General features: G+C 32.0%; 1 protein-coding gene and 1 long non-coding RNA gene across 4 annotated transcripts in view; one reads left to right on the top strand and one right to left on the bottom strand.

Moving 5' to 3' along the window:
* The window catches only part of LOC145248667 (uncharacterized), a 144,587-nt gene that overhangs the window by 106,094 nt on the left and 23,404 nt on the right, over positions 1 to 15,089 (bottom strand). The gene's annotated exons all lie outside the window — the stretch shown is intronic.
* LOC145249032 (uncharacterized) overlaps positions 1 to 15,089 on the top strand; it is a 41,112-nt gene that overhangs the window by 23,871 nt on the left and 2,152 nt on the right. For both annotated transcript variants that reach the window (XM_080110891.1, XM_080110892.1), the window contains exons 3-9: positions 999 to 1,052; positions 2,319 to 2,372; positions 3,420 to 3,467; positions 4,044 to 4,085; positions 6,375 to 6,428; positions 8,292 to 8,390; positions 13,520 to 13,579. In XM_080110891.1, the coding sequence (XP_079967017.1) occupies positions 999 to 1,052; positions 2,319 to 2,372; positions 3,420 to 3,467; positions 4,044 to 4,085; positions 6,375 to 6,428; positions 8,292 to 8,390; positions 13,520 to 13,579 (411 nt within the window). The remainder of the gene's footprint in view (positions 1 to 998; positions 1,053 to 2,318; positions 2,373 to 3,419; positions 3,468 to 4,043; positions 4,086 to 6,374; positions 6,429 to 8,291; positions 8,391 to 13,519; positions 13,580 to 15,089) is intronic.

Genomic DNA, 15,089 nt, shown 5'->3' with positions numbered 1-15,089 from the left:
TAGATTGTTTGTCTTTTTTTTTTTGTTTGAGAGTTGTGAAGAGATATTCTTAAAAATCTTTTAAGTAATATGGTCTTTGAAATTTTAAATGTTTTCTTTAACTATTATAAAAACACAAAAATCTTTTTAAATTTTTTTCCTTTTTTTCCTTTTTAATTTTTTTTCCTTTTTAATTTTTTTTCCTTTTTAATTTTTTTCCTTTTTAATTTTTTTTCCTTTTTAATTTTTTTTCCTTTTTAATTTTTTTTCCTTTTTAATTTTTTTCCTTTTTAATTTTTTTTCCTTTTTAATTTTTTTTCCTTTTTTAATTTTTTTTCCTTTTTTAATTTTTTTTCCTTTTTTAATTTTTTTTCCTTTTTTAATTTTTTTTCCTTTTTAATTTTTTTTCCTTTTTTAATTTTTTTTTCCTTTTTTAATTTTTTTTTCCTTTTTTAATTTTTTTTTCCTTTTTTAATTTTTTTTCCTTTTTTAATTTTTTTCCTTAATTTTGTTTCCTTAATTTTTTTTCCTTCTTAATTTTTTTCCTTAATTTTTTTTCCTTTTTAATTTTTTTTCCTTTTTAATTTTTTTTCCTTTTTAATTTTTTTTCCTTTTTAATTTTTTTTCCTTTTTAATTTTTTTTCCTTTTTAATTTTTTTTCCTTTTTAATTTTTTTTCCTTTTTAAATTTTTTTCCTTAATTTTTTTTCCTTAATTTTTTTTCCTTCTTAATTTTTTTCCTTTTTAATTTTTTTTCCTTCTTAATTTTTTTCCTTTTTTAATTTTTTTTCCTTTTTAATTTTTTTTCTTTTTTAATTTTTTTTCCTTTTTAATTTTTTTTCCTTTTTAATTTTTTTTCCTTTTTAATTTTTTTTCCTTTTTAATTTTTTTTCCTTTTTAATTTTTTTTCCTTTTTAATTTTTTTTCCTTTTTAATTTTTTTCAGCTTTTTTTTTTTTTTTCTTTCAAATTTTTAAAATGTTTTTCATTCTAATGAACTCTTCTTGGTCTTTCATTTCAGCCACTCATCGAAGCTCGAAAATCCGTGATATTTCCAAAACTGTTGATTCTTCTGGTAAGATGTTCAGTTCAGATGTCTTTTAAATTTTTGTCTCTTTTTTGAATGAAGATTAAGTCTACCTCCATGGATTAAATGAAGGGTTCAGTTCAAAATTATCTAAAGGTCGTTAAGCTTGAAACAGGTTCAAAATAAGCTTGAATAGTAATCTCAATATTTCACATTTTCAATATTAATCTCAAAATATACAAAGCAGAAATACCCCCCCTCCCAATATATATATATAGTAAATTTGTCACCCTAAAGAAAACAACACTACAGCTTTATTTTAAAACTTCTATTGAAAAAATCAATCCAGGTAACTCGATTATGTAGTAGAGCTGACATCTATTTAATGTAACAGCCAACTTGCTGACATTTCTATTAATTTTGTGCATACGCAAATTCATTCATAGCTTGAAATTTTTTCATTTTAAATCTTTCTTACCTATTTGTTGATAGCTCAAATGGAGCACTAAATGTTTTGGTCCAATCACCACCTCAATATGGGTTCTTGGATCATGCTTTTTCCACAAGCACTGGCAGGAGCTCGACAAATACTTGGCAATGATCAGGCTGGCTTTGGTGTTGTGGGAGGTCATGTTGGTGATGTTCTCGACGTATGACCAAACGAAGTAGTTCAGTGGGTTCAGGTTGGGGGAGGAGGGTATAAAATCATAGCACTCCTTAAGCCAAGCCTGGGTCCTGTTGTCATAACTTGGGTTCGTAAAGAGCATGAGTTGTACAGTGGCGCATCTCCGATCTCGCTCATTGAACATTGTGTCACTTTCAGACATGATAGAAGGCTCCTATCGCTCTTGGGATTTGTTCACAACTGGCCAACTGGTAGATGGTCTGCAATGAAAAGAAACTGCTTTCCTCAAACAGAAATGGAATCGTGTCATCTTTTCTAGGGCAACAATTTTATCGTTCCACCCTATATTATAAAAGTTTTAAAATCTTAACTGATTTAAAAATTCAAATTTAAAATAAAAATTTAATTGTTGGAAAAAATATTGTTTGATACTTAAAAAAAAAAAAAGTTTTTTTTTTTTTTTTTGCCTAAAAAAATTGAATTTTTACACATGTATTTATTTTTTTGTTTTTTTTTGCCTAAAAAAATTGAATTTTTACACATGTATTTATTTTTTTAATTTTTTTTTTTTGCCTAAAAAAATTGAATTTTTACATATGTATTTATTTTTTTAATTTTTTTTTTTTTGCCTAAAAAAATTGAATTTTTACATATGTATTTATTTATTTTTTGTTTTTTTTTGGTTTTAGAGGTCAACAGTTCCATTGCCCAGAGTCCAGCTTGGTATTCAAAAACTGTCCAAGGTGAGTGAGTTTTGTTTTCTATGTGAACAGTCTGCCTTAGGAGGTCATTCATACCTCAAGACCCCATTCTGTAGGGCATTCGATTTTTCAGTTTTCTGGCCATGTCTAGAACACCTGCTTCTCTGAACAGATTTCAACCACCTCTCTTTCTCCGAGCATGTGTCCTTTTCATTGTCTCTGCTTTTTCTTTTTTTCTTCTCTTCTGCTCTGACATCACTTCATGCATCTGCCTTAGTCATTTGTAAATGTTGATTGTCATACATTCCTGCTGCTGCTGCTGCTAACAGCACTAGCAGCTCGGTTATATATCACTGTGTGACTTTTACACTATTACCTGTATTAGTCTGCAATTTGCTTAAACATTTTAAATCCTGTGTAAAATAAATTTAATTACAAAATTAAATCATGAAGAATGCATTTCAATTGCTTTATAAACAAATCAGATGTTTTAATCATTGAAAAAAAAAAAAAATTCTAATCTTTTGAATGTTAAAGCTTTTAGCGATCCTTACATTTAGGCTCATTTCTTTCAGGACTCTGAACAAGGTTTTTTTGGCCGGTGTTCGCTCTGCTGTCTTTGGCAGTGAGGCATGGGTGCTTTCAAATTCTTCTGACTTGCAACAGCTTCGGTGTGCTGAGTGTGCCATGATTAAGCTGATGTGTGGCAGCAAACAGAAGGAAACAATCTTTTTAATCGTGCTCTGTCAGAAGTTGGGTATTGCTGGGGTTTGGGATGCCATACGTGCTTGATGTCTGTGATGGTCGACATGTACAGACTGCTACTTCCTTAATCAACTTGATAACGCATGCCCTGAAGAAGACCCAGGAAGGTTTGAGTGCATATAAAATTGCTTGCAACAGTTTCCTAGTGATGCCCATGCTGGAGTTTGGAATACTTGCATCACCTTACGTACTAAAACTGGATGATGAAGATGAAGAAAGTAATATTGTAGGCTTTTAAAATCATTTCTAGCTTTTTTTCTAAATTCTCATCAACAAATGTTGAGCGCACGTTAATAAAATTTGTATCTTTTATTTTTCTTTCAGAATCATCTTTTTATTCAATGTCGCCAGAATCAAATTCTTTTGTGCCTCGTAAGTTTTTTCCTTTCATTTTACAATTCAACAATCAACATGTTTTTTATTATTTTTCCTCTTTCCAACCTTCTGCTTCTCCTTATATTATCAATGAAATCTTTTTTCCAAAATTATTTATGCCATTAAATTTTTTCAAAATTCATTTATGCCATTTGATTTTTTTTTTTAAATCATGCGATTGAATTTCTTAAATCATTTATGCCATTAAATTTTTTCTCAAATCATTTATGCCATTAAATTTTTCTCAAATCATTTATGCCATTAAATTTTTCTCAAATCATTTATGCCATTAAATTTTTCAAAAATCATTTATGCCATTAAATTTTTTCAAAAATCATGTCATTAAATTGTTTTTTCAAAACTCATGACATTTTCAAAATTATTGCACTTGATCTAAAAATCAAAAATTTATGTAATGAAAAGTTTCTAATTTTAAACTAAAATCCCTCGAAAGTTTAAAATAAAATTATGCTCCTTTTGCCATCAAATATAAGAAAACTTTCATGAATTTGTTGTTTAAATTAGTTTTAATATCTAAATATTTGTAAATAATCTAAATATTTATTTTTTCAGCTCCACGAAGCAGCAATTCTCCTCCTGACTCATTCGCTCCCTGTAAGTCTTTTTCTTTTTTTTTCTTCATCGTTTTAATACTTTTTCTATTAAATTTTAATTTCTTATTTAATGATGAAAAAATTGTAGATTTTGAAACTTATTAAATTGTTTGAAAAATGATGAAACCTGGAAAGTTTATCAATGGCGTTCATCACGGAATTCGTTTACCAAATTTTGTTTCATTTTGCCAATTTCCTTTTAGTCGTGCATTGGTGAAATACTGACATCAAGTGCGTTACACGTTTCTCTGATATTTTCACTTAAAATTTTGTTCAACAAAAATTCATTGTTAAAACTTCCTCTACCCTCTTACTATCATGACTGGATTTCGGAAACCACATCCATACTCTCCGATCACTGCGGATCCATTCTTCTACATCTTGTTGAAAAACTGATCTTATGTTTGTCACATTTAAAAAAAAAAAAAAAAAAAATATTTGCAAATTTCGCTATCTTAAAGCGTCTCATTACAACTGTGGACTTTCTGAAACAAATTTGTATGAATAAAGAAATGTTCACATATTTTAAAGCATCGTATATGAATTTTGAAAATAGAAATTAAAACTAAAAAATGGTGCAATTTTAAAGTAAATCGAATCTTTTTTTTTTTTTTTAATTTTTAAGTCGAGATTTTTGATATTAAAAAAAGTTTTCAAGCAATATAACAGAGCATGGATGCACGTCTGTCAATGTCAAGCCTTATGTGAAGAAAAAGACTAAATGTGTGCGCAGACCAATGATTATACTCAGCGCATTCAAGAGCACGCTCGAAACGATGTTTGAGAGGTCAGAGAGAAGAAGCACGATCATCGTTTGTTCGGGGGAAAGTAGCTGGAAATGAATGTTCACAAAAAAAAATGTTATTACTTGTCCAATGTTCCTTGTGACGTACTCTGTTACAACATGTTGAGTCTACGTGTGTAACATCACAGCAAGAGTTTTATTTTTGTCCTCTTTTTTTTTTTTTTTTTTTATTACCTCCAGACTTGACCCTTTACATTATCAGACGTTTCTCATCTTCGCAGGAAGTTAATATTAACAAAATGAGGAAAAGAGAAAAAACAAAAACAAAATCTTGCTCCGAAAAACCTATTTTTAAATATTGAAAATTTCAGCTTGTAAAAAAAAAAAAAAAAAAAACATTGTAAAATTGCATCAATTTTGGTTTCAATTTCCGTTTGAAATATTAATTTTTACGAGTTGTAACTTGTTTTTATACTTAAATAATACATACAAAGCTAATGGTCCAAGAATACTCTATCCATGTGGGTTTAATAAAAGGTTCCATTCAAAATTTCAATATCGGTTTCCAATTCAGAGATGCCCATAAGGTCAGAGGTTACAATCGGCCAAAATGTGAACGTAACAACCAAGATGAGACTAGTAGCATGAATATTCCAAATCCTTTTATTAAATTTCTTTTAAGTAAAAAGTTAAGCATTGTTTAACATTTTTTTTTTACTTGGGAGTCACCACTTATCAAGGGCCAAAGGCCACTCAAGGATAAGGGTTAATGAATCTAAGGTGGTAGTAAAGTAATCGTTAATTGTGGAAATTGGGTAGAATTTTGATTATTTAAGGGGCAGCTTAACCTCAACATTGGATTTGAAAGCTACCATGTTGTATTCAACTGGGAAGCAGGCAAGCAGAACAGTGTTCCACAGGCGGGCAGTTCTGGGAAAGAAGCTTTGTTTATGGAATCTGCATTTAGATTTTGGCACAGATAGTGAGGGGGAAATCATATATAATGGTTGTAAATTGTTGAGTGTTTTTTTGTGAAAATTTGGCAAAGGGGGACCGTATATTGGAGGTTAGTCGAACACTTGCCATGAAAATAATGATAAGGAAATTTAAGTTGTCGATTAGACACAGACTGAAACAAATTAATAAGCTTTCAAATTCAACTTTATTAATCCAATACCTTTTTAAATTTTATTTTACATGTATTGTGTTTGTACTTGCATCAGTCTGGTCAGGTGGAGGATCCGTATTGTTATACAGGGTGACCTAAAAAAAACAAAAGCTAAATGGAGGCCATCTAAAACATATGCTATAGAACGGAGAAAAAAAAAGGCAAAGACCCTTGTGTTTTGATGTGATGTTTTGAATATAATAAACTAGTTATGACCAAAGTTTCATTTCATTTGGACAAAACACTAAGAAACGGGGGCCTAATAAGAGTTGGGGCCCGTTATTTTTCGGGGAAATATCCCTTCATCAAATATGTGTTTGACTTTCAAATAGCTATTAAAAATCATATTAACCGATTTTCTTAAATTTTACTTTCAGCCTACAACAGTTATTCATCTTCACCATCTTCAAGCACAAATGGTTTTGATTCTTGTGAGTATTTTTCAATTTTTTCTTTGACTTCTAAATGTACAAGTATCATAAAAAAATTGGACAGAAAGCAAATAAATAAAACTTGCATATTACGATTCTGAATTTGAGATTATTCATCAAACTGTTTTCGTTTTGAGTGTCGTTTTTCACAATGTTTCAATCAACCTCCGACCTTCTTCCGGTGTATCTTATCCAACGAGGGAATGTTTCTGTTGAACTCGGGGAATCTTTCTGTCAAATTCAGGAATCTGCACCGAATTTTGAATGGAACCCTTTAATCCAATATGTTCTCATTCATGATTGAGTAGAAGTGTTAAGTAATTCGCAGCCCATGGCTTAGTTGATAAAGTATTTGGTAAAATCAATTGTAATGTTAACCACTTCTGGAGGTTGAAGGTTCAATTCTCAGTGCAGGCGATACTCAAAAATACAATTGCGAATTACTTAAGACTTCTACTTGGTCATGGCCGACAGAACGAGATCATGCTACACCTGTGGATTAAATAAAAGGTTCTTGCGTAAATTTCCGAGTTTGACAGAAAATTCCCTAGTTTGACAAGATACACTTGGAGAAGGTCAAAGGTCAACATTGACGGAAATGTTGTGAAAATAACACTCAAGATGAGAACAGTAGTTTAATGATATCTGGTGATATCTCTTTAATTGTATTCCCCCCCCCCCCCGACTCGAGTATGTCCAAGTGCCGAGAAAAATTATTTGAAAGGGTTATAGTTTTGATTATTGACTCCCTCCCTGTCATATACCGCATGACATTTGTAATGAACTAAAATCTATTTTTTGCCTCTGCCGTGATTCAGCAAATTAATAAAATGATGAGTTTTCACGCACAAGTTCTTAAAAACGAAAAAAAAATTACTCCTTGAAAATCTTCTATAATATAAAAGCGAAAGTGTGTGTGTGTTTGTGCATTTTTTTTGTACATCCGCCAAAGGCTTTTTTTTTTGGGGGGGGGGGTCGCTCGAGGGGGGTCACTGTTTCTTAGAACTTTTTATATACTGTCTAGATTATAATATGTCCGATTTACGAAACGACATCGTCTGTATCTTTTATACAGCATGACCCATAAAAAACGGACCCCAAATCTAATTAGGCCCCGTTTCTTAGTGTTTTGTCCGAATGAAATGAAACTTTGGTCATAACTAGTTTATTATATTCAAAAGTTCGCGTCAAAACACTAGGGTCTTTCGCCTTTTTTTTTTTTCCGTTCTACAGCGCTATGTTCTAGATGGGCTCTTTTGTCTTTTTGGGTCACCCTGTATAAGCGACTTTTCTGTAACAAAATGCGTGCTGTGATTTCATTTCTCTACTAATATCGTGTGATGTTTGACCTAGAAAACGTTGTTTAACCTGTTTTTGTAAACGTTATACTTCAAGAAAATTACATCAACCAATTATATACATATATATATATATATATATATATATATATATTAATGTTGACACAATTAATTGGAATTGTTGGGTGTATTGGAATTGGAAAAATTTGTGCCTATTTTCCGATGTCAAAAACGATTCCTTTAATCATCTTTTTCATTTTTTTTTTTTTTTTTAAACAAAATCTTCCACTGCTGGTAATAATATTAAAATAATAAATATTTTCAAAAAATAAAAAAAATCACATCAGTTTTCTCGATTCAAATATACTAAAGAGTTCTGATTGTCTCGACACGTCTACATTTGAATGTCTGTCTATAAACAATCTTCATACGCTGTACACGTTCCTTCCAGTAATCTATATTAACTTATAATTTTTTTTTCTTTTTATACAGTTTTGTCAAAATATGTCAGATATTTTGTTAACTAAATTGTTTTAATTTTTTTTTTTTTTTTTTTCTAAATCAGCATCCCGGTGTTCCCCGTCCCCGCATCTTAAACAAAACAACACCAACAAAAACACCAGCAACAATTGCAGCAATTCGACCACAATCAACGCCAGCGCAGGTAATTTTTCTCTTGTGATAATTTGTTAGGTAACTTCAAGGAATCTATGGCATGTACGTACCAAAATTCGGGGATTACCAATATGGCTTTGGCAGAGGGCATCTTGGAACCTCTTTGTGATATGACCAAGAATCATACCAACATGCAATATGAATTAGGGTATAAAAATTGTTTTAGCAAAGGAAGACAATAAATGATATATATATATATATATCATTTATTGTCTTCCTTTTGATATATATCAACTTTTCCACACAATTATTCTTCCCTCCCTAACAGTTTGTTGTTTTTGTTTTATGGCATATAAACACTTCAGGTTATTTAATGCAGAACCCAGTTATTTTGAAGAAAAGTTTTTAATAGAATATATATATATATATATATATATATATATACTTGTTTATTGTTATATAAACATGCTCACATCCCGCTGCTACAAATAGCCACTTGTTTCAATCAAACAACAGATATCATCAGGCAGCGACTTGACTATTCAAAAGTTCAATGAATAACCCATTGTTAATAACCCAGGTTATTCATTGAACTTTTGAATAGTCAAGTCGCTGCCTGATGATCTGTTGTTTGATTGAAACAAGTGGCTATTTGTAGCAGCGGGATGTGAGCATGTTTATATAACAATAAACAAGTATTATCAGCTCTTTTTATTGAGCACTATCTAACAACCTCGTTGAATTCATTAGTCCATTACTTTTGAATATAAAAAAACCCGAGTATGTATGTATGTATATATATATATATATATATATATATATATATATATATATATATTTTTTTTTTTATTTAAAAAAATTTAAAAAATTTTTTTTCAAGTCCGTTTCTATTTAACCCATAGTTGTGACCCTAACAGGTACTACCACTTCGGGTCAGAGTGGACCTGGGAGCAATGGTAATTAAAATACTATCAGATATAGTTTAAGGTCATAATCAGGACCTCCCTCCCTAACGGACAATTTAAGTCAAACCAACTAACTAAATAAAATTAAACCAAAATAAAATGAAACAAATTAATTATCTATATAAAGGTAACAGTAAAAAGCCTGTTTAATAAAATTACTGACAACAATCATTGATCGAAAGCACTAGAGAAAATGGCTGACAAAAAATCGCTGAACTACATAAAAAAAAAATTACCAACTGAAACTAAAAGAAATGTCTGGCAAATTGAGAAAATCAACAGAAAAATAAGGTTTCTTATAATTATGAAAGGAAATAAGCTTAGTCTTATTCACATATTCACTTACTATATTCATGTATAGGTGTTACTTTGTTATTTCTGGTTTGGAAAGATTTCCATGTTTGAAATTCTGAGTTAACACTTTCATGTTAAAACTTACTTTAGGGAGTGAGAAGGAAATTGAAGTAGAGGTAAACAATTATAATCATTCATAGAAATCACTTTGTGATTCAGTCACCGCAAATCTTATAAAATGCAACTTGACATGATTTAAAACAAAAACAAAAATAACTAATTCTGTAAAATTATCCCATATTTAACCCCCCCCCCCAGTATAATTTTAATTAACATCACTGTTTGATAATCCATGTTGGAGATTTTAATATTGTGACTGTCTTGTTTGTTGCGGTCCTATACTATACAATCTCCAATCTCTGGTCCCCCCTCGCCAATCTTTCATGAAAAACACCCGTCTAGCTGAATCCACTGTGAAAAATTCCCCCCCACTCTATATCTGTGCCTAAATCAAAACGCGGATTCCATGAACAAAGCTTCTTTCTTAGAACTGCACGCCTGTGGAACTCTGTTCCGTCTGCCTGCTTCCCACCGGACTACAACTTGGATGTCTTCAAGTCCAACGTTAACAAATTCCTAATGAACCGCCCCCTTAAGTAAACACTTCATCAAATCTCCACACTAACGTAATGTACTTGCAATAACCCTAATCCCTGAGTGGCTTCCAGGCCTTGATAAGTGGTGATCACTGTGTAAAAAAAAGAAAAAAATATACCATACTATATCTTTTTCTGTTCTTGGTCAGTGAAGGAGAAATCCTTCTACACTGAGGCAATTTGAGGCAATCCAGAGTACCACTTAAAACCTGGCCTTGTGTCTAACTCTACAGTAATAGAAAGGCAAGTAAACAGGGACAGTCTTTTATTGTTAAGACTAGCCTGGGTGCCCGGCGTTGCCCGGGTGTTCGGCGGTGTGTGTTGAGCAAAAAAAAAAAAGTGGTAGTGGACAGGCAGACTCGAACCCATACTGTGAAGGAGGATAAGAATGTGAAAAAAAAAAATGTGACGTGTTAGCTGTTGTGGCCATTGCCAAACCGGAAGTGACGAAGGTTTAAATTAAGGCTAGTCAATCGAAAAGAGGGGATGACTTTCAAAAATATTGGCGAAAAAAAGCGACCCCCCCCTCATTCTATAAAAATGCCCAGTTGAGGGTGAAGGAATTAATGTTTTCTTAGCTAATTTTTTGATATTTGTTGTCTGAAGGTTCGAGCTTCAAAACGATACTGATCTCGTGAAAATCTGTCGTCTTTGTCGAAAGTTTTAGCCAGACATGATGATGATTGCAACGTCTTGTCAGACGAGTGCCACTCCCTCAGACATTTAAAATCCATGAGCCCAAATGCCTAAGGGAGTATCTATACAAAGATGATGTTACAGAGTCTTAGCTTTGTACGACAGCTAAGTCTCTCTCTCGGTTCAAAATGTTGAGATCCAGCAACAAGCAAGAGCAAGATAGCCAGCAACAAATTAAACTGCGGACCAGCTTAATGCGGGTACTGGTCTCCCGCTTTATGGTTTTTTTAAATCAGAGATTTGCTTCTCCTAGAAAGGTTGCCTTCACCACGGCTTACAGGAGCCAGACATACAAACATACATACATACATTTAAACATACAGGTGAGATTTATATTATGACCAATGCTTCTTCCTTTAAACCCTTACTGATGCATTATGGTCAAATTAATTTTCTTTTTTTTTTTTAAATGTTTAAACTTTTTTTATTTTTTATCTTAGATTTTTTGAGATGAAAATTGATAATTTTGACTACTATTATCTTGTCTATTTTTATGTTTCGGTTAATGTAATTTTTGTTTTAAAAAAAAAATTTTTATTTTTATTTTATTTATTTTTTTTTTTCAAGCACTGCAATTTTTTATAGGTTGCTGAGTTTGATATAAAATCCTCATATGCCCTAATTAGGGTCCCTAATTCAAAATAGACCCCCTACGTCTCTGTGGCAATGTACCTTGTTTGGAGTGAATGACTGAATGAGTTTAAACATGGGGTGCTTATACAGATTGGCACTTATGGCGGCAATTAAAGTAAAGAAAAAAATCTGATGTATGTACTCGTTAAAGAACAAAGATGTCGTATTCCAAAAATTATGTAAATTGATTAAGTATTTTTTTTTTCCAAGAATATCAAAATTTAAGATTTACTATTAAACGGCATTGAACATAAGGCTGATTTTTCACCTCCACGTTTCAATTTGAATTGTCTCCCCCTGGTTCCTTTCATTGGAGTTAATCATTGGCAGACAAAAATGCTACAACTCGCTTAGTCGTAAAAATTGATTTTCTTGTAAAAAAAAAAACAAAACAAACTAATTGTTCAAATTACGTGATTTTTGGAATATTTCATCTTCGTTCTGTAGCGAGTACATACATCATATAGAATTTTCTGTAATTTCTTTACTTATAATTGCCCTCATAAGTGCCAATATAATGTATAAGCGCGCGCACACACACACTCAAATAGATGCGCATGGAGAAAGTCGAAGGTTACATCGACCGAAACGTTACGAAAATAACAAAGACGAGGACAGTAGTCCAAATAACCCAACTTTTGTTTTAATTCAAAAAGAAAAGTAGAAATTAAATTTATGGTGCTATATTTTACTTGAGAATTATTTAAAAGTTGGATTTAGTAGTAGTAATATTGATTCTTAGTAATAATAAATCTCCGCCACGTACGAATATTTTTTTCTTTCCTTTCGTCATATGAATTTATTTCCTTTTAAAGCTACAAACATTTCAGAGAATTATTATTTTCTTACATCATGTTTCTCTCCAACCACTCCCCTCCTCCTCAGACTTTTTTTTTTTGTTTGTTTGTTTGCTCACCAGGCGTAAAAACTATGAGTAGGCGCGGCGCGCGGAAAAAACCCAAACGTAAAACTTCATTCATAAAAAATCTTGATTGACCATATAAGGTAATGCTATATATATATAAAAAATCAAAAAAAAAAAAAAAAAAAAATCAAGGGACGTCACTCTGGGTGCAGTAATTATTCTGGACCTGATTACGTCCCTTGAATGGGCGCGGCATTTTGCTTCTCATCGGTGACGAATGTCTGACGTCAACCTTTCGCCTAAAAACATTTTTGTCGAGAAACTATTAATAATATTTACAGATTTTTTTTTTTTAATTGGTTATAGATCTAGATTATGAAACTTATTAAAATTAATTCAATTACCTTCTTTTATTTAGGAAAAAAAACCTTTTTTAAAAAAAAAATTTTTTTTTTTCACGATCGTATACTCGAGCTAGCATGGGCATCAAGCGTTGCCAGGTAATGAATATAGACCTTATATTTATCTCTGCTCCCATCTTTGACTCCTGTATTACCATTTGTGATTTTAATATTCGAAATTTAAAATTTTTATAGTTTTCAATTTATAAATAAATATTTATAAATTTATAAATAATTTATAATAAAATTTTTATAATTTTCAATTTATAAATAAACTTTCACGAAAAACACTCGTCCAGCCAAAAAACACTATCAACAATTTCCCACACTCTTTATCTAACCGTAGATTCCATGAACAAAACTTCTTTCTTAGAATTGCTCGCCTGTTGAACTCTATTCCGTTTACCTGCTTTCCAGCTGACTACAATTAGATTGTCTTCACGTAAACAAGTTCTGGATGAACCATCCTCCTAAGTAATCCAATTTACAAAATTTCCACCACTTATGTATACCCATTTACCCCTATCCTCGAGTGGCCTTTGGGCCTTGATAAGTGGTGACTCCTTTTAAAAAAGTTAAAATCTTCAAAGTCTCTGTTTCTTTGCCTCTCACCGCAAAACGTCCGAATTTTATCGATCAGTACAGGAAAAAATTTTCTATCATTGCAGGTGAAAAGAGTGGAACGATTTGCGGTTATACCTTTCAACAGCTCAAGTCGTACATTCCAGGTGAGGAATATTTTTTTAAATTTCGTTTTGTTTTAAAAATTTTTTTTTAGTTTATTTCAGGATCTTCAGTCTACTGTTCTCATCTTGACTATTATCCTCACAACGTAACCTCCGACATTCTTCAGGTGTATCTTGCCAAACTTATTTAATCCAGATGTTGCTCTCATTTTGTTAGCCACTTAAAGTTGACAACATATGACTATCAAAACTTTAAAAATTAACTGACTTACATGCAAAAATGACTCTGTGTAAATGTATATTTGTGTATGCATGGAGGAGCAGTTTAGGTTGGTTTACTCCTGCCAAGTTGCAATTTTTCAATTTTAACCCCTAAAACCGAATCAAATTTGTTCCACATTTCGAATCCTAGATATCAAATTTCAAGTCTGTCGAACAAAGTTGGTTTAAAAGTTTTCTTGTCACAATATTTGTTGAGTCAATTTGTGTGAACTGTGAAGTGAAGGTCAAACCGGTGTTGAGGGGAAGGTGTCCTTTTCTTCTTTCTTTGCAGTGAAATCGGTCAGGGTACTTGTTCCCTACGTGGCCCTAACTTTCCAGTTGATAATAAAATGAATACATGCTGTATTAACTGGAAAGGTCACTTTATATATATATATATATATATATATATAATGTCAGGTCATGTCATATGCTACTGGTACCATGTAACCCAGTACTACCTGCCTCAAGGTCAAGTCACTGGCGACTAAACTGGTTCCCCCACCAGACTTGTTTGGTGAGGAGGACAGCTAGTCTCCCTGAAGGATTAAAAACAAGACCTTCCAAAGAGCAAATGAACTCTTTTTCTGGGCCAATGGCCAACTAGCACCATGTATATTTGTGTTTGTGTATATGTGTATTGGGGTGGAGAGGGCTCCCGTAAGCCATGGTGAAGGCAACCTTTCTAGGAGAAGCAAATCTCTGATTTAAAAAACCATAAAGCGGGAGACCAGTACCTGCATTAAGCTGGTCTGCAGTTTAATTTGTTGCTGGCTATCTTGCTCTTGCTTGTTGCTGGATCTCAACATTTTGAACCGAGAGACTTAGCTGTCGTACAAAGCTAAGACTCTGTAACATCATCTTTGTATAGATACTCCCTCAGGCATTTGGGCCCATAGATTTTAAATGTCTGAGGGAGTGGCAGGCACTCGTCTGACAAGATGTTGCAATCATCATATCTATATTATATATTCTTTCACATTCTGAAGGTTATATATATGCACTTTCGTAAATAATTGAATTCATTCAAAACATATCACTAAAACCAAAACAAACAACATCTAAGTAAATCGCGATATATCCCGACAGTCGTGTGAGATGGGTGAACGGTAAGGAATTTAGGCTTATTATCGTGGGGTCCCGATTTCGAATCTCGCTAGATTCAGCCACTCTGATGAATCATAGACGACGAAACACGTGTCAGTGGATAATTATATTTAAAAAATAATATATATACCGCTCCCCATGTGGGGGTACCAAATTGGTTAAAGAGAAAATTATTCCCAACTCC

The sequence above is a fragment of the Euprymna scolopes genome, chromosome 27 (genome assembly GCF_053919585.1).
Source record: "Euprymna scolopes isolate OS-2025 chromosome 27, ASM5391958v1, whole genome shotgun sequence".
In the NCBI taxonomy this organism is placed as follows: Eukaryota; Metazoa; Mollusca; class Cephalopoda; order Sepiida; family Sepiolidae; genus Euprymna; species Euprymna scolopes.
This window is presented reverse-complemented; position numbering and strand designations above follow the sequence as displayed.